General features: G+C 35.8%; 3 protein-coding genes across 4 annotated transcripts; 1 reads left to right on the forward strand and 2 right to left on the reverse strand.

Moving 5' to 3' along the window:
- Nucleotides 1-871: 871 nt before the first annotated feature.
- Nucleotides 872-3,422, reverse strand: LOC117924284 (dof zinc finger protein DOF5.7-like). Of its 2 annotated transcripts, none has more exons than XM_034842883.1 (2): nucleotides 3,077-3,422; nucleotides 872-2,433 (listed from the first exon to the last, which is right to left on the reverse strand). In XM_034842883.1, the coding sequence occupies exon 2, from the start codon at nucleotides 2,176-2,178 to the stop codon at nucleotides 1,279-1,281; it is 900 nt and encodes a 299-aa protein (XP_034698774.1). In that variant the 5' UTR covers nucleotides 2,179-2,433; nucleotides 3,077-3,422; the 3' UTR covers nucleotides 872-1,278. The 2 variants fall into 2 exon arrangements, with proteins under 2 accessions (XP_034698774.1, XP_034698772.1); XM_034842881.1 differs by having other exon boundaries at nucleotides 2,602-3,422.
- Nucleotides 3,423-13,585: 10,163 nt separating this feature from the next.
- Nucleotides 13,586-14,657, reverse strand: LOC117924072 (uncharacterized protein ECU03_1610-like). Its single transcript, XM_034842624.1, has 2 exons — nucleotides 14,493-14,657; nucleotides 13,586-14,394 (listed from the first exon to the last, which is right to left on the reverse strand). Exons 1-2 carry the CDS (start codon nucleotides 14,625-14,627, stop codon nucleotides 13,717-13,719), a joined length of 813 nt encoding a protein of 270 aa, XP_034698515.1. The 5' UTR covers nucleotides 14,628-14,657; the 3' UTR covers nucleotides 13,586-13,716.
- Nucleotides 14,658-15,163: 506 nt separating this feature from the next.
- LOC117923598 (30S ribosomal protein S5, chloroplastic) lies at nucleotides 15,164-21,183 on the forward strand. The gene is made up of 2 exons (XM_034841964.1): nucleotides 15,164-15,865; nucleotides 20,638-21,183. Exons 1-2 carry the CDS (start codon nucleotides 15,192-15,194, stop codon nucleotides 20,885-20,887), a joined length of 924 nt encoding a protein of 307 aa, XP_034697855.1. The 5' UTR covers nucleotides 15,164-15,191; the 3' UTR covers nucleotides 20,888-21,183.
- The last annotated feature ends 832 nt before the right edge of the window (nucleotides 21,184-22,015 follow it).

Genomic DNA, 22,015 nt, shown 5'->3' on the forward strand with positions numbered 1-22,015 from the left:
TCCCAAACTATATATCCCGATACTAATTAATCACGAGTGGCCAAATCTTAGTAAGTATATGGTATGAGCTACTTAGTTACCCTTTCCCTTCTTTGTGAGTTAGGAAAATAAAAATTTGAAAAAGAAAATTTTGGCTGTTCGATGTACGGCAAAGGGTGGTGATGAGGCATTTGAGATGTACTGTTCTTATTCTCTGGAAAGAGATTTAATTATGGCAGGCCAAAGATATGCTTTGCTCGGAAACAGCAACCTCCATAGGCACGCTCGAGCCATTCCTTTTCGATAATAGTCAACTTTATATACAAGAATTAACCATCAAAGATGGTGTCGGTCCCCCCACCCCCCCATATATAATTAGTACTGTAAAACTTTACGCTAATTCATAGTTTATATAGCGATTGGTAGTGGTAGAGTGACTACTATCTTGAGCAGAAGCATTGTTAATAGATATGCTACAAGGTGATGAGTGAAAAAATTACATGCAGGGCATTAAGCTGTACATATGGTGGTTTGATGACTTTGATCCAGCACGACCGCAACCTCGGTCATAAAGGAGAACATGGACATCCAAATGAAAGACGTGTTTTGATTGATGTATCCAGTGAGACCAATGCATGCATGGATTTATAGCCATCCGATCCTGACTGCACTTCCCCAGAGATGTGTTTGGACTTTTGAGAGAGAGAGTAAGCGGTAAAGTGATGGTGTAAAGCAGCAATTAAATGGACAGCAGAATTGAAACCCACATGCATAAAAACGAACCATCTTGTCTAGCCATCAACTCTACAAGGACAAAAGCTCGCCTATCCATGCATCCTCTTCACCTATTCCCAGTTCTTGTAACTTTTTGCACGCCATAAACCCTAATTTAGCCACAAAGTAAAGCTATTGCTTAACTGGGATATAAATATACAACTATGCTCTAAAGCAGTAAAGATGAATTAAAGCAAACCAAACAAAAGCTCAAACATATAACTTTAATCAAAAGTTCAAAACAACCTAACCCAACACATAAAATCTCTATAAGAAGATAAGAACAAAGGGTGTTGCCGCTATTCCCCCATTTACATGAATACCCACATAACAGAAACCTCTCAAATTCACGCTGCTTTATCAACCAGATCAAACCCTATGCCACCCTGTGTAATCAAGCAAACCAGGTAAAGATGCAGGTACTCAATAGTTATGTGTGTAAAAAAAAGAAGAAGAAAAAAGTCCAGAAAATTATGCTGTCTGTTGGCTAGCTAGAGCTCGAGAGATTGACAAGGCTGAAGAATATCATGGAGGAGGGCCATATCCCTGCAGATCAGCCCAGTGATTTTGATTGAAGGACGAGCTAGCGGCGTTGCTGTTGTTGTTGCTGCTACCGCCGATACTCCAAAGGTTGGAGTCTGGAGCGGTAGGGTTGATGAAAGTCTGATGCCAATTATTCTGATGTCCAGTAGGCCTGCTTGATTGAATCAAGTCTTCTCCAGAACCATACAAGCTTTCTATGTTCCTGTCTCTATTACCCATCTGGTAGAATTCTGCCTGCTGACGCTGCTGCTGTTGTGAGCCCAAAGAAGGAACATTGAATCCCTGCAAAATAGCCAAATTAGAACCTCCAAAATCGCGACCCACGTTGACTGGTTGATTGAAGGGCTGTGGCTGTGGCTGGTTGAGAGGACGCATCGCTGGTAAAGAGGATAAGAAAGCCCCAGCAGGATAGTAAGGGTTGACAGAAGAAAGCGTCGGTGCAGATGCAGGTGCTGGTGCCGGAGATAAGTTGGCTGGTTCTGCAATCCTCAGAGGTGGCCCCACGGCTACACCAGAATTTGTAGATATGATGTTTGGCGGCGGTGCGGCTAAATTTTGTTGCTGTTGTTGGGTTGGTAACTGAGAGCGCGAATTGTCGCCAGAAGCGGATGGTTTGCGCTTAGTCTTCCGGCAACCACCGCCGACGGGGACGTTCCTTAGGGTTCCACCTTGAGTCCAGTACCTTCGACAAGTTTTGCAGAAGTAGCGAGGCTGAGAAAGGCTGTAATTGTTGTAATAGCAGAACTTGGTGTTGATAGAATCACATCGAGGACATTTCTGAGGTAGCTGCTGCTGTTGATTCTCGGATTGCGCCGGCTTCAATCGCCGATCTGGAGGATCCACGTCTTCCGATCCTCCTCCTTTATCTCTATCTTGCTGCATCTCTCTCCCTCTCTCCAACTGGTCTATCTTGTTTCTAGTTTGGGTTTCTTCACCTCTTCTACCCTTTATAATGGTGCATGCAGGTTCTGAAAACTACTGAATTGGGAGGCGTTTCAGTTTTTGGTTTGCGTCTGGGACCAACGTGTCCCTCTCTAGGTTTGGAGAATGGACACAGGGTCGAAAACAACGGCTATGGTTACCTTGTGCATGCAGATTCGCTCCCACCTACCCACACCACAAAACCAGGTTTCCACTCTGAAAACAAGCAAACCAAAATTAAGAAGCAAATATTTCTCAATCTAAACACAATCTCTTCAGATCTTCAGCACCACTCCCTACATCCTCTCCGCTCTATTAAGGATTTAAGAGCAGGTTGGGGAATAGGAGAGGGAAAACAAAAAAAGAAAAAAAAAAAAATCTCACCTGCTTATTTATTTATTTAATTCTTCTGCAACTTCATAAGGGAAAGAGGGAGAGAAGGTGTACGGGTTATTGCACGTAGACAAAGTCCACAAAGGAGAGGTCTCAATCCGGGGAAGAGATTTCGGGGAAACCAGTTCAGTGAAAGTACAGTGACCATAAAGAAATGGGCTTGTTTAGGTTCCGTCCCATCTCACCAACCCAGAGGATAATGGGAGAATAAACAACTGAAACCCCAGTTCATTTCTTCCGTCAGACGACCCAGACGACCCCTCCTATACGTGAAATAGCCAATACACCAATCAATTCACCCACCCCACTTCGGAATTCACACGATTCGACTGATCATATCATCATTCCAAAGAATCACCAACAGAAACAGAAAATTGAAAAGAAGAAGAAGAAGAAGAAGAAGAAGAAGAAGAAGAGGGGGAAGGGAGGGGAAAGAAAAACGAAGGAGCAAAAGTGAAGGACCAACAGGGAGATGCTGAATTCAGCGGCGGCGGCAGCGCGGCCCAAGAGGGTGGCGTGGCGGTCGTCAATGGGTGGTGGTGGCTGTGTCAGACCTCAGCAATACCCTTTCCCCCTCTCTCTGTTTGTCCTCTCTCTCTTCTCTCATCCCACTTTCATGTCTCTCTCTCCTGAGTCTTCTATTCTATTATTTCTTTCTCTTCTCCTCTCTTCTCCTGACATCATTTCTGCCATTTGGCCGCCCCTTCCTTGATATCGCCAACGTCCGTTTTTTCCGAAAGGACCATCCTGCCCCCCTCTGCACTCGTTTCTCACACCCAACTCGCTCCTATCATCCTATGCGCCAGCCAGGCTGTGCCAGATTAAGCCTGGTTGTAACTGTAGCTGTAACACCCCCTTGTCCCCTTTTGAATTTTGAACCCTTTATTTTTCTTCACTCTCCCAATTTCCTTCAATTCACCTTCTATTTCAATTTGGGTGTCAGGCTTGTCTGTTTGTATTAAAGCTCCATTTAATGTGCCCATAAATTTTAATCTACTCTTATTTTCTCATCACATTTATGATGAAAATATTGTCATTTAGAGTATAAAATATTCTTCTATTTAAAAATCATAATTTTTTTTAACTTTCAATCCAAATCTTTAATGTATATGACCAAATTTAGAAAACATAAAGACGAGATTTAAGTATAAATATATAAAATCAAAATATAAAAAAAAATTAAATTTAAACACCTAAAACTATTACAAGATAATAGAACCTTTTAGAAACCTTAAAAAAACTTTATTGAAATGAACATGATATTTGGAAGAAGGATGCAAGATTCACTTCCTTTCTTTCTCTCTCTCTCTCTTGTGAATTGGAAAATTTTCAAGGCATTTTTAATATATAATTAAACATATTATTAGGATTGCAATTTGCAAGGGTTGGTTGGATTGATGACTAATCCAAACTCAACTTAAATTAAGAAATAATCAAATCAAATTTAATATAACTTGACGTCTAATCTGAGATACTTAACCCAAGTTCAATCTAACCTCATTTTTCTAAACTATAGTTGAAATTAGGATGATTGAGTTAAGTTTAGGTTAATCGGGTTAAACTCAGATTGATTGAGTTACACTTGATTTAATTAGGTTAATTGAGTTATATGATTCAAAATCTATACATGATTTTTAAAATTTTCTCTATGCATTTATACTAAAATCTAAATGATAAAGGACACAAAAGTTGAAGATAATAATAAAAAAAATAAAAAAAACTTCTATATCTTTTTTTTTAAATAAAAAAATGTATAATAGAAAAGTAAAATAAATTTATATATCTTTTTTAATATATATATATAATTTGATTTTTTTTTTAAATCTAAAACGACAACAAATATTATCATATGATTAATATTATAGATATTATATAAATATTAAATTGGGTTTGAGTTAGGTTCAAGTTATTTTAATTTTGACCTAGGCATAACTCAAACTCAACGCAAATAATGAAAATATTTGTTCAAATTTGCCCAAATATCGAATTGGATTTGGGTTAAGTTGGTTCAACTCGTTCAAATTGTACCTAAAATATTTGTAACTTTAAATTTAGAATTTTTTATAAGCAAAGAAGAAAAAGGCCTAACTCTCTACTTTTAGTGGAGTAAATAAATCTTTAAAGTCCTTTCGTACATAAATTAATGTAAAATATCGGTGGCACCAGTGGTAAAATATCTATCACCTTTTCTAGCATTTAACACCATCAATTTTATCATTTTACTATGTGATAAGAGGTGATGGAACGAAAGTAAAAAAAGGATTTCATGAATTAATAAATGAAAAAATTTAAATATTAATTATTGATAATAATAATTTATTCATTGTTCTCATTGAGTTTTTACACATTTGAACATGACCCATCAACCAAATTGATCAAACCCATGTAAAATAGAAAAAAGGGAAAGAAGGAAATTAAAGTAGAAATAAGCAAAATATCATGGCACTAACAAAGATCTATTTTTATGAAAATTATTTTAATAGAATTATAGAAAAATATGCAAAATAAATTTTTACTAAAATGATTTTTTTGATTTTAGAGATTAATGGGGAATCACAAATGACTTGTTTCCGAGTGAATATGTTGAAAGATAAAAGATTATGCATGTAATATTTTTGTTATTTCTTAAATTTGTAGAGAAATTTTATAAAACATTTTATTTTTTGTTTAGTCTCATTTTCCATGTAGAGCCATATTACAAGAAGTTTTGTGAAACATTTTCTACTTCTTTGTGACTCATCAATTTTCGAACCCAAATTTTATTGAATTGAAAAATGATTATTTTAAAGACCAATTTAATAATGATAATTCACTAAAAATTTTGATGTCTATAAGCAAGCCCAAAACTTTCATCTTATAATTTTGTTATTTAAATAAGATATATACCTCGATAAAAAATGATAAAAATGATGATAATATAACACCATATCTTAATTAACATTTTACATACTATACATGTAATACAATCTTTTAATTAATAAAGAATGAGATTCTCTTTACATTTTAGTCAAACTAAAAGAAAATTTTCGTATGAACAGGGAATTTTAAAGTGAGCTTTTAAAGAATGGCCCGAAGCAGTTGTTGAGTTGACTCATTAAAGATGTGAATCGAGCTAAATGTGAAGGGCAATTCCGACCGTTCGATTGCCACAGTTTGGGTGCCCAAATGAAGTCTTGAAAAAAAGAAACAAATAAAAATTTGTTGGGTTGTGGAAGGAAAAGAGGGAGAGAAATGTAGAGAGGGGGAAGTGGCACGTGCCTCCAAAGTTCAACCACGTAACGGAAGAGAGGGGAGAGCGCAGAGAGATGGTGTGAGGGTGACGCTGCTGTCCGTTAAGGCTTTGCAACTCGCCCAACTGCTCCCACACTTGCCCCCACCCCCTTGCCAACCCCCATTCTCTCTGTTCTCTATTCTCTATTCTGGGGTGAGGGGAGCCTGGGAGGGGAGGGCTACAATACTCTGTACTTGTGGTCCATCATGCCTCATGCTACTTCCCTTTACCGTACCCGCTACCACACTACTACTTCCTCTCCATCATCACTATTAGCCGTTTATTTCCCCCACCGTCTCTTCCATGTCTCCCCTCCGGTCCTCCCCCGCTTTATGTTACCTTGATATCAAGTACATCTACCGCTCTGATTTTGGCATTCCATCATCCGGTCCAATCACGCCCACCCAAGCGGTGTACCGTATTAATTACAGTTTAGCCTGTCGGATATGTGTACTATTTAAAGCGGGATTAGCCCAAACAGAATTCACATCACATAACACGAAACAGATAGTTTCAAATTGGATTAAAATTAAATGCATATGAATTTAGTTTCACATTAGGAAATCATTAATTTATGTAGATGATATATTATATATATATACATATATATCTTGTGTTGGGGTACATGAGTCTGGCCTCTTGAGCCTGCCTAGCCCAAGTCTAGAGGCAGGCCTGGGCCAGGCAGACCCCTAGGTACTGCTTCGTTTGGAAGCTTGGATGTACTTCAGTACTTGGCTTGGCATTCGAACACATGCCTTTGTAAAGAAAACATGGAATGGCAATGGGCCGGGACGGATCGCCTCATTTCAACCCCGTCCCGTTTATTAAAAATAATTTTCATCATGTCCCATTAAAAAATTAAACGAGTACCCACCCAATCCCGTTTAACTTTTTTTTTTTTAAATTACTTTTAAAATTTTTTAATTATATTAAAATAAATATATTTTATAAATAATAAAATTATTATATTTTTTATAACTTATTTTATTAAAAAAAATTATTATTATCTATATATTAAAAATAGTAAAATAAAATTTTAAATTAAATTAGTTTTAAAATTTAAATTAAATTTAATTTTATATATAATCAGGACGGGACGGGACAGGATGTGGCAATACCTGAACCCGTCCCGGATTTTAAAAAAAAAATCTCATACTTGTCCCAAATCCGTTTATTAAAATTAAACCCCGTCCCATTAGGGGCGGGGCGGGACGCGTACTGAAAAAACTCGTCTCATTGTCATCCCTAAACAGGGCTCTTTAAGTTCAAGACATTCCATTTGGGCATTTGTCAAAAAAAAAAAAAAAAAAAAAACTTTAATATTTATAAGTGAATAAGAATTTAGAGAAATAAAGAATTATTGAAGTTAAAAAAATAAAATAAAATTGTTGGGGAATGATATGATGGTAACAATAAAAATATAAAAATCCATAAAGATGAGAATCTTAAAATAGAATATGCATGATGGCATCTTCTTTTTGCCATTAAGCCTTCAAGATTTTCTCAACTTTTTCATCCCCTCCAACTAATTTCCTTTTCAATTCACTTAAATCCTATCTAGGTATATATTTGCAAAATCCCTATTTTTTTTCCCTTCCACTTCTTTTATTTTTTTTGAGTTTATATATGTATTCACACAATCTATGACTTCTTTTTTACATTTGTTTAGAGGGCATTTGATAAAACTTTAATGTTCAATAATTTAAAATGATTTTAAATTAAATTATGTTTAAAATGTTCGTTTGAAATATTACTTAATACTCATTTTAAATGTCAAAGTTATTTGATGATGTTAACTTAAATTTTTTCTTAATCTATTAAAGTAACATGTTTATTTTTATTGATATTGAGTTATTAAGTTGATGGGTATAAGAAAAAAAGTAAGGGAGAAAGAAGATATAACCAATTAAATAACTTGTGAAAAAAATATTTATTTTAATTTATTACTTTTATGTTGCAATATTTGCATGATATGGAAAATAATAAAAAGGAAAATACTAAAGAAAATAGGGAAAGATTGGGAGAAATTTTAAAGGGCTTACATATCTTCTTCATCGAATCTCATATTCACATAATCTCCTCTTCATCAAGGAGACCTCCGACAGTCAATGACCCACCATCACTCAAACCATCTTCTAGGGCTTTTGATAACTTATTTTCTTCGGGTACACAAGTTCCCATGAATAAAGTATTTTCTACAAATCCAACGAATATGTTCGTTTCCATGTCTTCAAATCAAATATGAATTAAACTTCTCTCTCGTAAACCTTACACCTTATTAATTTGTATATCTAGGTCTTTCTCAAGGACCACTAATTTTTTTCTCCTTAGAAATCTAGAAACCTAAATTTTGTAGATATAGAATTTTGATACTACTCTTTGTAAATGGATTCCGATATTTCTCTTATGTTTGCATTTTAAATTTTTTTTGGTTTTTCATGTTATTTAATTTAGCTAATTAATCTGAAAAATTCTAAGGGCCTGTTTAAAGTGTTGATGCAGGTGTATTGATCTAGGGTTGTTAATGAAGAATACATCTATGAAATTTTGTTGTATTTATTATTGGAAACATCATTACTTCTTTGTATTAGCTTGTGAACCTATAAAATTGGTAATATTTTAGTAAGTATTCGCATTAACAAGGTCTTGTGTTGCATAAACCCACTTTATACAACATTTATAAAGAATGGTGTTTGTAGATGGATACCTGTTGAATAACAAAAAGGATTCCAAGAAAGAAAAGGGTCCTTTGACTATCAAAGCATGATAAAATCATACTCAAATTGGGTTTGCTTCTTTGTTGGTAATGGTCATTGTTCACTAGTTTAAGGGCTTTCAAAGTTACCTTTCTCCTTTTGTTCTGTTGTTCAATAATGTAGACAAGACCCATGAGAGGTAATTGATGTTTGTTTGAGTCTTCCACAGCCAGATTTTATAATTTTAAATTTCAATAAAAAAAAAAAAAAAAATTAGAGGAGAGTAATTAGCCAAAAGGAAGGCAACAATAGGGTATACCAACCTAATAATTCTATTCATTGGCGAAGCCAAAAAATAGGTTGAGGGGGGCAAAATATAGAACTTATTTTAGGGGGGACAAAATATCATTAAAGAACTTGCATAGCCTAATGGTAGGTAATTAAGCCCTTCAAAATTTGAGGTTAAGGATCAAATTTCACATTTTTTTTAAATTTCAATGGGCATGTGCCTTTGTTAGACACTGCCTAAGTTAAGGATCAAATCTCACTAATCCCAACATTTTTTTTTAAATTTCAAGGAGGCATATGTTCTTGCTAGGCAATGCCTAACTCCCTCCTACATTCTATCTATATATATCTTGAAGTACTTCAACAAGACGGCTACCAATAATAACGGTATTTATGTGTATTTTCCTCTATGTTTTACATTGAATTTAAGCAATATTTTTTTTCAAAATTTCAAGAGGACATATGCTCTTGCTAGGCAATGCCTAGTTCCGTCCTAGATTCTATCTATATATCTTGAAGTACTTCCACAAGACGGTTACCAATAATAACTGCATTTATGTGTGTTTTCCTTTATATTTTACATTGGGTTTAGGCATCGATCCTAACATTCTAAATTCTTCAAATCATTTGTACATTTTTTAAACAACAATAACAAAAGTGAATTAGGGTGCCAAATGTGATATTACTAGCGAGCATAATATTTATTTAGTACTACTAATTGAAACTATGTTTAGCAAAATATGCCCAACATATACATAAATAGTGAGAGAACATTCCCCTGTTGTTACCTTGATAACAGTTTCACCTGCGTGGCCAACTTCCTATAAGAGAGTCCAATTCCTTTAGAACATTGTTCGGCAATGAACTCCAATTCAAACTACCCACTCATAACCACCTTTTGTTGAACTGATCCAATTGTTACCTTTGCCAAGTGAGTACAAGTCTTTGATGCAAGCATTCAATTCAAAAATCTGTACATCCTTCAATTCAGAAACCTTGTCCTTGGCGGTGAAGCCTCCCTGAACAACCTCATGACATGCAATTGAAGTCATCATTGTTACCCATGTGATAACTAAGAACTACCTACCATTTGTCTTTTTCACTGTAAGACCGTACAAGATTTGGTACCATTTTATATTCATATTTTATGTCTACTTTATATTTGCATTTGTAATAAGTACGAAAGTCCATTGTCACAGGAGCAGAGGTGCCATTTATTTTATTTATTTTTTGTTTGGATACTATAAAAATTTGAGGAGAAATCATCCTAAATGTTCTACAAGTTAATCAGTAATATTCTCATTACTATGGCCCCACTAGCTATTCATTTTCAAAAGGAATATCCTAATTAAATCTTTTCTCTCCATTTTGTGATACGTTTTGGTTATGTGGTTATGTGTTTATAATAAAACACATAGCTATTGCATTGTGTACCTATTGTTATATATAGAAGCTAAGAGTCATTCTTGGGTATCGAGTCCATTTTAGTTAGCTTCCCTTTGTAGCATTCATACCTCAAATTGGTTTATGGAAAGTCCATTTTATGGGGAAATTTATAATGGATGAATAGACTGATTTTGTAGTTTAATTGTATTTTTACAATTGTACTTGCTTGTGTAATAACTAAAATAATTTAGATTGTTATTTTGCTATGTAGACTTGTAAAGAAGAGTGGCAAAGGCTTTGGATATGAATTACAACTTGTGTAGCTATGTGTTGAATATGCAATAGTTCTTATTTTAGTTTATTATAACTCAAATTATTTGGAGAGATCAATCTTCGATAAAGGAGATTATGAGCAACATGCTTTAATGGAAAGACTTATAGCAAGGACATGAAGATTTTCATAACCAACAATGCATGGTAAAGGGTGCATTCACAAGACTAGTAAACATTTTTTGAGGAACAAGTCATCTTAGAAACAGTGTACATAGTAATGTAGAAGAACAAATTGCTAAATTCCTTTACATTGTTGGTCATAATTTAAGGAATAGAATTATAAAATTTTATTTTTAACATTCTAATGAAATTGTTAGTCATCATTTTCATCAAGTTCTTAGATTTATAATACTTTTAGATAATGTCTTCTTAAAGCAATCCAATGGATTGAAGTGCCCTAAAGAAATCAAGGATAATATGAAATTTTGATCCTAATTTAAGGTACACTTTCTTCACTAGTAAATATCATTGGAATATTATTTATATCTTAAAATAAAGTAATGATTTTGTTTCTGTATAGTGTTATATAGGTGTGATTGATGGGTCACATTTTTGTATGAAAGTATCAAATGATGTTTCACAAAGATATTGAAGGCGAAAGTATGATCCAAAATAAAATGTTTTAGTAAGATGTTCCTTTGACATGAAGTTCAGATATATTTTACCTTGTTGGGAAGGATCTGCGTCAAACAGAAGAATCCTAGATATGCACTAATGAAATAATTTGATAGATTGATTGTTCCATAAGTTGGTTATTAATAGTGATTTGATAATAACATAACTTATTATTTTAAGTGACCATGACTAATAAGAAACATGTTTTATCTATTATTCTTAGCTAAATATTATTTGGTTGATGTGGGTTTTCAACTAAAAACTTAATTTCTTACCTCATATAGAAACATTTATTACCATTTAAAAGAGTAATATTGTTCATTAACCAAAACATGCTTGAGAGGTTTTCAACATTCAACATTGGTCTTTAAGAAATGCAATTGAAAAAGCATTGGTGTTTTGAAAAAAAGGTTTCCAATAATAGCTTGTGGGATAGAGCCACAATACCTTACCAACACACAAGCTGATATGATATTAGCATATTGTATTCTTCATAATTATCGCATGAGTGTTTTTCCAAATGAAAGACTAACAACAAAGGTCGACAAAGTGCTTTTTAGTATAAGAATGTAGTTTGAATCAATGATCTCGAGTTTAATTGAAAAATACAAGTAGGGAAATCTCAAGAGAGAAAGTAGCCATGAATATATGGAGAGATTAGGTTTATAGATTCTGTAAGAATATGGTTCTTTTCTTATTTAACTTTCTATATTTAATATTAAGTAAGATGATTGTACTTAGAAACATGACTCCTATAATTAAAAGTATTGAAAGATACAATAACATTGATAATTTTGCATTCACAATTGATGCAATTGTTGGGTTACTTTTGAGGGGAAAAAATTGTTTATTGTAAATATAGTGAAAAATGAGTTACACTAAGGTGAGTTAATAATTATTATTCTTCCTTTCGCCTATTGTTGATTTTTGAGTTATTGGAATAAAAAAATTAGTATATAATGTAAAGTTATAAGTTTCTATATGGACATCAAAATTGAACTTTAATTTTGTTAATATTTATTTTGTATGATATTAATAAACACATCCAAAAAATCTTAACTCAACTCATTAGGAATTATAATAAGTTATCTATTCTCCTTGGAAAGGATTAACCAATAGTAAGTCTTGTAGCAGGTACAAGAAAAAAAAAAAAAAACTTTGTTGGACTTGAGAACAAAATTTCAATGTGAATTGATATAATTCTTTTAGAACCATCATAACATGAGATTAGAGTGAAAACATTTGTTTTTGTTGAAAAGAACGATGACTAAAACGTCTTTCTCAAATGTATCCATCATTTTTTATACTAAAGTCAACATTATAAATAAAACTTGTTGCAGGTACAAGAAAAAAAAACTTTGTTGGACTTGAGAACAAAATTTCAATGTGAAATGATACAATTCTTTTAGAACCATTATAACATGAGATTAGAGTTAAAACATTTGTTTTTGTTGAAAAGGAAACGATGACTAAAACGTCTTTCTTAGATGTATCCGTCATTTTTTATACTAAAATCAACATTATAAATAAAACAAACTTGTTGCACGTACAAGAAAAAAAAAACTTGGTTGGACTTGAGAACAAAATTTCAATGTGAATTGATACAATTCTTTTAGAACCATCATAACATGAGATTAGAGTTAAAACATTTGTTTTTGTTGAAAAGGAAACGATGACTAAAACGTCTTTCTCATATGTATCCATCATTTTTTATACTAAAGTCAACATTATAAATAAAAAATTAAGGTTAATTAGAGTCAAAATGAATGTAATTGTTGTGACTCTAGATAGAAATAACCTTTTAAAATAGAAAATCAATTGTTCGAAGAAATTACTAAGATTAGAGGTATAAATGATATATTTTATGTGAAAACATATTAAATTTTTATTGATGATGTGAATATAGCTCGAACTTTCTTTACTTATCTAAAAATACTCAAGCTTTGATTGTCAATTAAATGTAATAATTAAATAAACTTTTTTTTATGCTTAGCTTATAATGGAAATTATTTTTATTTTGGCAATTATACTTGAAGTTTTAATATTAAAATTTATGAATAATGAAAAACTTATGGATGAAATGTTTTTAGATTTGTAAAGACTTATTTTATTCATCTCCTTTTGAGTCTGTTATGACATTAAGAAATTAGTTTCATAGCATATGTCAAGTAAAATCACTCAATTATTATGATAAATATGATAAATTATTTAGGTACGAGAACCAAAAAAAAATTGTGTAACATGATTATGTTTTTCCAATTAATTTTATTTACATTTTTTTCCCTTTTAACTTTTCCATTCATAACCAAAAAAGTTCCACTTTTTTCCTAAGACTTTTTTTAGGGACAAAAAAAGAATTTTTGACATTTTTCAAGAAACAAACATAGGCTGAAGCAAAGTCATAATATATAGTCTAGATTCAAACCATAACAACGCCATTAACAGTAATAAGCTCTTATGCATCGCAGGGGGCATAAATCAGTCGCAGTGTGATGTGCAAATTAAAATTAGAAGGCCCTATTTTGATTTGTCCTTGTCGTCGGGCCTCCTCAAATCTTCCACATAGTCCTCTGCGGACTTGCCCTTGTCCTCCGACTTGCCAACCACAGTCTCTTTGATCTTCTGGGTTGTCTCCTTTGCTGCTCCCCATGCTCCCTGCACCGTCTGCTTCGCTTTCTCCCCTATATTCTGCGCCGTCTCCGCCGCCTTGCTCCCTCCTTCCTTTGCTTTATCCCCCACCGCCCCCACCGTTTCGGTTGCTTTAGAGGCTCCTTGTTTGGCCTTATCCGCCGCCGATGCCGCCATGTCGCTCGTCTTCTCCTTCGCCTCTCGTGCGCGTTCTTTCGCGCTCTCCTTTGCCTGCTCCGCTGTTTCGGTTGCTTTGTCCGTTCCTTCTTTGGCCCTATCCGCTGCGGATTCCGCCATGTCGCTCGTCTTCTCCTTCATCTCACGCGTACGTTCTTTCGCTTTCTCCTTCGCCTCTTCCGCTGTTTCCGTTGCTTTATAGGTTCCTTCTTTGGCCTTCTCTGTCATGTCCTCCGCACGTTGTTTTGCTCTGTCTTTCACTTCTTCCGCTTGTTCTTTTGTTCTGTCCATGCTTTCTCTCGTCTTTTCTTTTGCTTTCTCGGTCATTTCCGACGCTCGACCTTCCATGTTAGAACCGTTTTCTCTTGCTTCCTCTGCTGCATTTCTACCCTAAAAACCGAAAAACGAGTGGGAGAAAATTAATTCCAGAAAGAAGTCTATAAAACCCTTGAACCAATAAACAATGACAGAAGCGCAGGTGTGTATACCTCAGAAGATTTGGAAGCAGAGGTGAAGCAGACCCTTGAGACCTTGCGAGGAGATCTAAGAGCAATTGAACGGTTTCGAGGGAATGCTCTTGAGAGGTTGAGCATGGTATTTCTGGCTATAAACATGGTTGCCATTCCACTTCACTCTGATTGCTTTCCTTTTTCCTAGCTCTCTCTGTTTTGGCTTCTCCCCGCATTCTTACTATTTTCATGTTATAAGGTGAAAGAGATGAAGACGGTGGCGGCGTTATTTTCTGACACGTGGAACTGTTGATGCCACGTGCACTCCTCTAGTAGACACGTGTTCTTTTTACCGGTGGTGATACCTATCCGGATGCAGTTGCTCTATCGCTCAGAAGTGACACGTGCAGGCACTTGAGATTTGAGAGGCAGTGTAGCATTAACGAGAACGACGTCGTTTCCTCAAACTGAGATAAATATGAGAGGGGAAGACCCGCGTAATTAGAGCAACGTGGTTCAACTCTCGGATAAATTAGGAAAGAGGAACGCGACCTGACAGGCCCAAATTGTTGAGAGAACGTGGAGGTCCAAAATTGTTCGAATAGGGCCCAACCCATCAGGCCCATGTTGTAGGAACAATGGATCCATGGTCCATCTGGCAATTGGGAATTGGGATAAGACCCCCACTTCGCACTCCACTGATGACTGATCTTCTTCTTCTTCCTCCTCTTCACGGCGATGGCCTTCTCTGCAACCTCTCTATCCTCATTTTCCTCACTCTCCATCCGTACAACTCGATTCTCTGTCCTCAACCAACACCCACTTCCTAACAACCTCACTCCCAAATCCAAAGCCTCGAAACCTTTTCCTGTCTTCCCCTTTAAACTCACATCCACCACCAAACTTAAAGCCGCCGACTCCGAAACCACTTTCTTCGAAGACCCCAGCCTCCAGGAAGAAGTCGTTTTCGAACCCACCCCACCCCCAGAAGGCTTCGTCCCACCTCCCTCCTTTGACGATGGCCCTATGGAAACCGAGGACGAAATTGCCTCCGCTTACGAAGAAATCTACGGCCCCGCATACAGTGGAGTCAGCTTGTTGGGCAATGATCCCTTTGTGATGGACTCTAAAATGAAAAAATCAACAGGGTTTGGCTCCAAAGTGAAGAAAGAGAAGGTGCGAGATGGGTTCGAAGAACGGGTGGTTCAGGTGAGAAGGGTCACCAAGGTGGTGAAGGGTGGGAAGCAATTGCATTTTAGGGCTGTTGTTGTTGTGGGTGATAAGCAGGGCCAAGTGGGTGTCGGTGTTGGCAAAGCTAAAGAGGTTATAGCGGCGGTTCAGAAATCGGCCACCAATGCTCGCCGGAACATAATTACGGTACCCATGACCAAGTACTTGACGTTCCCGCATAGGTATTGTATCTTTTGCTCTGTGCTTTTGGTTGATTTAATGTTGGAATTATGAATGCTTTTGTTTTGCCCTCCCTTTGGCTGCTGAGACAAATGTGGAAAAGAAATTTAGTGTTTTATATTTTGTGCTGTTTAGTTTAGTTTCTAAGAAAATGAAAATTTTGACCTGAAAAAAGATTAGCATAGGAATTGATTGAGTTGGTTATTTAATTTTTCTTTAGGTGAATCTGAAACATAAGGCCTTTTTTTCCTCAAGTTTCTCAGCAACCAAGTGGGGTTATATGTTGGCATGTAGAAGTTAAGTTAATTTGGAAATAGATTATTGGAATGGAATTGAGGTTGAACCATGTAGCAATTCACTTGACATTTGAACGGCTGAGTTTAACAGTTGTCCTGCCCAAGACTTGTGACAATTTCAATGAGATTTCCAGAGTACAAAATTCTATTTTTCAAAATTTTTTAATGGACCTTTTTATATACAAGTTCCAATGTTTGTGGTGTTCCTTTCAATTTCAATCATAAGAATGTTAATTCTGGATGTTAGATGTAAAATCATACACTGAATGTGCAAATTTATTTAATCCTGGTTCCTGTGAATGATAATAGGGGGCTATGTACTTAGATACGCCTTGAGGTTTTGGATAGACACTTGAGTAAACCCATCCATATTATGGACACGGTACCCCCCATACTGTGGCTGTGTTATATATGTTTTGTAAATGTTAATCTAGTTCCTAGCACAGATTGATTGTGTTAATGGGTGTATCTCTTCTTTTATAATTGTTGAAGGTTAATCCTTTTAGTTTAAAACGAAATAACAAGAAATGTTTTTTTTATAATTGGAAAAATGTTGTTGTTTAAGTAACATTATGACAAACCATATAGGGTCCAGTGTTTTTGTGTCTAAAACTTAAAGTCTTGTTGTAAGTCTATTTGCCAAGCTATAGGGAGTATCCAATTTACATCTGAAATTTGAGGGTATTTCAACTACTCCTGAAAATGTATGTGAGTGTCTTAAGTAATTGACCTTGATAATTTTTAGCAATGATTTGATAGAAGAAGATTCAGGTTTGTAGAAAAATTTTCAGATGCCTCGTATGATCAATGATGCCTTCCAGACTTTATTTTCTCCTGGTTCATTTAAGTCTCCTGTGTTCTTGGCAGAGAGTTGGTAATATGTCAACAGTGCCTTATACTTGGTTATGATTTCTTCTTGCAGTGATATATGCTAAATTTAGTTTGAACCAAGTAAAGTGGACGTAGATAGAATTTATTGCATTTCATTTTTTTTGGGATTTGGCCTGGTGACAGGCTAGATTACTGGGCAGTCTGAAAGGTCATAGTATCAAGTGCCAGACAGTACTACACTCAGTTGTGTAAGCAACGAATGTTTTCAGAAGATTTTAATAGCATCACTGAAAATGCAGAAAGTGGCACAACCAAAAGCGAGATAAAATAGAATGAGAATGCTTGCCTATAAAAAATAATGAGAACACCCCAAACGAGGAACTGCAATTCAAGCCCCATGCAAATCTTGAATGAAATTCAAGAAGAGCTCCTAAGCTCTACATTCCATGCCAATGCCTAAGAAAAGGAAGCACAAAACCATCTCATTATGCTTCCAATCTAGAACTTCTAGACCTTCTAAATTTCTTATGTATGTATTGATAACCAAGGAACCTTCCATGCTGAGCCCTTTAGACTCTCCATGGGGACCCAAACCTCAGGGGTGCTTACCACATCCACCACAACTAGTATTGGGTAATCCAAGGCATTCAACCACCCCCCAGAAATGCTCATAATGGCAGCTTGCCACATTGGTGTCTTTCCTTTGGGCAACTTGCTAAGTTGAGACACCCCCCTCTCCTAATCTTGCTTTAAGGTTTTGAGATAGCCTAGATAACTGCTCCATAGAGGAAACATGGACCACAAGTCACTGTGTGAGCCAGGCATGCAACACCAGTTTGGACTATTTGCCCTCTCCTTGCTAACCAGCTGGTAGTTAAAATTGTAGTCCGAGTGGCTGCCACACAAGATTAATACCTCTGTAGGAGCCTTAGGACTGCAGATCTCTTTGGTAGGACATTCATTCCCTACCCTATCACTTTCTCCTTGTGAAGGATTAAACCCAGAAACTCCATAACAAAGCATCCACCCTTACATTCACTGCTGGAATGTAATTCAGTTAGGCATCATGTCACCTAGCTCCAATCCTGAAAATCTCTAATATATCTCAGATTCCAATATCCACCAAACCCTTGAAACACCAATAATTACCAACCTGGTATCCTTATTAGTTGTAATCTTGAATAATTTCAGGAATCTCCTTATGAGAGGTCCTTCCCCACTCTAAATATCAAGCCAAAAGGAAATCTGTTCCCATTACCCATCTTGAACCTGCTGTGTTGAAGGTCTCCCCATGTAATGCCATTTCGATTCCATAATCAGGAACTTTTCACCAACTCGGAGCACCAGCCTCCCACTCCTTTCCCATATTGAACACACACTACTTTCCTCCAGCAACAATCTCTCTTAGCAGAAACTTTCCAAAGCTGGTTGCCCAATAGAGCTGGTATCCCCCCCAAATTTCTAGATGCCAATATAGCCTGCTCGTTTTTTATCAGGTGATAATCTCTTTTCTCCTCCCCAACCCTTCCTGTAAATGTTTGATCTCAAAATTTTCAAGTTTTCTTCATAACTGACCCTGAAATGACAAAAGTACACATAATAAGTTGTACTGACTAATGTGCTTAGAATCAAAGAAACTTACCCTCTTTTGATAAGTATTGTCTCTTCCAGCTAGACAGCCACCCTTCAACCCTCTTAATATCTGATTACTTTATTTATTGTCTTTGCTTTTCTGGGAGCCTGGCACCTAAGGAGGCCCAGATGAGTAGAGGGTAAAGAACCCACCTTACAATTAAGAACAGAAGAAAATCTTTGCACATTGATTGGAATAATCTCACTTTTCTCCAAGTTAATCATCAAAGCCTGAAGTTGCCTCGAACTAGGAACACACTGAAAATACTTGTATTGAACTGCCTTGACAAAAAGAAAAAAAAAAATTATATCAGCTTGTTAAAGACAAGAAATAACCTCTCCCTCAACCCCGTCCATCCATCCATCCAAAAACCTTAAACCCTGATTCCAGTGCTCTGTATATGATGCTGCTAAATTCTTCCATAGGGATCAAAATGAGAATGGTGGTAAAGGAGCTTCTGTTCAAGAATTTTTAATATCCCATCCTTTTTCCATGAGCAAATCACTCTGAAAGGCCACTGCTTCAAGTTCCAAAGGGCACCAATAAGATTTCACTATACTAATTCCTATTATCACCACAAATTATGATACCTGTTACTCCTGAACTGAGAATCCTTTCTATACCCATCAGAATTCAACTTCATCCACTGAATTAATGGAGGTTGCCACCTAATATGCTTAATCAATTCCTTTCTTTTACCCTGAATGTGATCTATCTTTCAGAGTAATTGTAAACTCAACATAATTAATACACAGTTTAGTTGATTTCTCAATTATAAAAAAACTGTCAAATGGTTATTCTAATTTTTTATGGGATGTTCCCCTAACTTGTTGAGCTGCTCAGTGATATCTCGATTCCTCCCAGGATGGGACATCTAGGTTTAGTTTTCTCCCTAACTAACTAGTTTTATCCTATTACATCTGATAAACAAATAATTTTAATTCTTCTCCTCTAGACCCCATAAAATATCTATACCTAACACCTCTCTTTTAGGACAGCAACTACTGCTCTATTGCTTGTTAATAACCATAGAGACTTGATTTTTGGGGCTCATTTAATCTGTCATATTAATAAAAAAATAAAAACACCACATTCTTTACCATCTGATATGGTAAGCAAACCAAGCTGCAAAATTTTATTGTGAAACAGCCCCTAGGATGCAGGCCCCACATAACCTTTCACATCAGTTTAAGGAATTGGTGTCTGACTAGTTGATTTTGACCATATTCTCACTTATAACAGATCTCAAGTTATCCAGAGTTCCCTTTTTTTTTTCTTTTTGATAAGCAATGACATTAAAACTGCCCGAGGGCACAGAAACCGCCAAGTAAATCCCAATTGATGTTACTAATTTGGAGCCTCTATTCAATTCAATAACTATATTAAGAAGGGGTTCATTGTGAGGAAAACTTTATGCGTCTATGATATAAGATCATTAGTTGATATATATTTCATATATGGTCTGAGTAAGAAAAGAAAAAATATGTGAGAGTATAGAATGGTAAAACATAGCTATGGATTGAGTAGAAAAGTGTATTATCATTTTGCACGTCTAATCATATTGAAATGATTAGATTCCCACCAATTGAAATAAACAAAGTCATATCTTTCTTCTTTTTCCATTTTTAGGCTAGGTGTAGTGGAGGGAAGTTTGGTGTTGGTTTTGATTGAGAATTTTGTGTTGTATTTGGTGTATTGATCATTCACTGGAGCATATTGAAACCTTTGCTGCTCCACTTCTCGGAAGCAAAAACTGCATGACTTTTAATTCAAATATTGCTTAACCAGGCATGACTATAAGTAAAAAATTCTAGATTCTGCATATAACAGAGGTCAGAGTCCTTCCCAATTATCCTCCTGTCAGATTACTTGTGATTATGCCGGAAACCTACATACGACATCTAGAGCCATTATGTGTATAAACAGGAGATAAAAACTCAGTTTGAATATTTTATAGACACTGTATTCTCATGCCATCTGTTTTGTTAATTTTTTTTGAGAAACAATATGGCAGAGCTGATGGAGATTATGGGGCAGCAAAGGTGATGCTTAGACCAGCTTCTCCTGGAACTGGGGTCATTGCTGGAGGCGCTGTCAGGATTGTTCTAGAAATGGCAGGTGTTGAGAATGCTTTGGGAAAACAAATAAGGAGTAAAAATGCCCTCAACAATGCCAGAGCCACAGTTGTTGCTGTGCAGAAAATGAGGCAATTCAGTGATGTTGCTCGTGAGCGTGGGATCCCTATGGAGGAACTCTGGAAGTGATGAGACAAGTAGAAGCCATTTGTTTGAGTTAGATTTAATACAAGAGACTTTCTGGTGCAAGTTTTTTTTTTTTTTTTTTTTTTTTTGTCTCAGCAACCAAGATGTAATATTGTTGTTCTCATTGGTAGCAGGTACTTGTGATTTTTTTCAAGAAATGATAATTTCTTTCTTACAAACATTATCGCTTGCTATACTTCTATCTGTTTGGATTGGGGTACATGGGTAGTTTTTCCATGAAACTCTTTTCCTGCCTGCTCCATGTTGAAGTTCTCAATTCAATTCTGTTCTTTCTCTGAGTTTTAACCCCCTTGTGGGGGCACTGAGAATATTTTTGTAAGATTTTATTCTTGTGAGTTTACTATTTTGCCTTTCTTCACATTTAGGCAGAATCACCAAATGGTTTATGGTTAGATTGCTTATCAACCCAGAATATAAAGTTTTGCATATGGCACCTAAGAATGAATCTTCATGCCTCCAACAACTCCTTTAGCAACTTCCACCAGAAACTCACACCAATCTAGGTTCAGCAAGGTTTTAGGCCTTGGTATTTGGTTATCCATTCATTCAGTTGATTTCAGCAAGGTATACACATTACATTCAGCAAAATAGTGTGTTTAATTGGCATCACACTGAAAAATGAACTGAACTCGATTAATTATTCAGCCACCATGCCTAACGGCTTTATCAACTTCACCAAAACCAGGGTAAGCAACAAACAAGGAACTCCCGGGGGAAAATCATTTGACATACGTAATAGCTTGTAGATGGTAATCAATTTCCCTATGCTACTGTCAGTGCGGAGAGTTGGGTATTTCATATTTGTTGTGTCCAAATGGTCAGGGTTCCAAAGCGCAAGAACCTCTATGTTAGTACTCGGCAAGAGACTCCGAGCGGTTGTTTCTCATGGGGCTTGTTTGCTGATCCTCAGTTCATGGTTGGAAAAAGAGTAATTGCATGAAGTAAAAGTAGTTGAATGGTTCTAGGGACCGATTTTCGCTACCTATAAGCTGCGGAGTTACAATTTCCACGGCCTAAAAGTAGCGGAATGAAGGGGTTTCTGCTTCTTTTGATCCACCTTTTTGCTTAGTATCACTACAAAGCTTGTATAGAACATGTCAAAGCGCCTTG

Source organism: Vitis riparia, chromosome 10, assembly GCF_004353265.1.
Source record: "Vitis riparia cultivar Riparia Gloire de Montpellier isolate 1030 chromosome 10, EGFV_Vit.rip_1.0, whole genome shotgun sequence".
In the NCBI taxonomy this organism is placed as follows: Eukaryota; Viridiplantae; Streptophyta; class Magnoliopsida; order Vitales; family Vitaceae; genus Vitis; species Vitis riparia.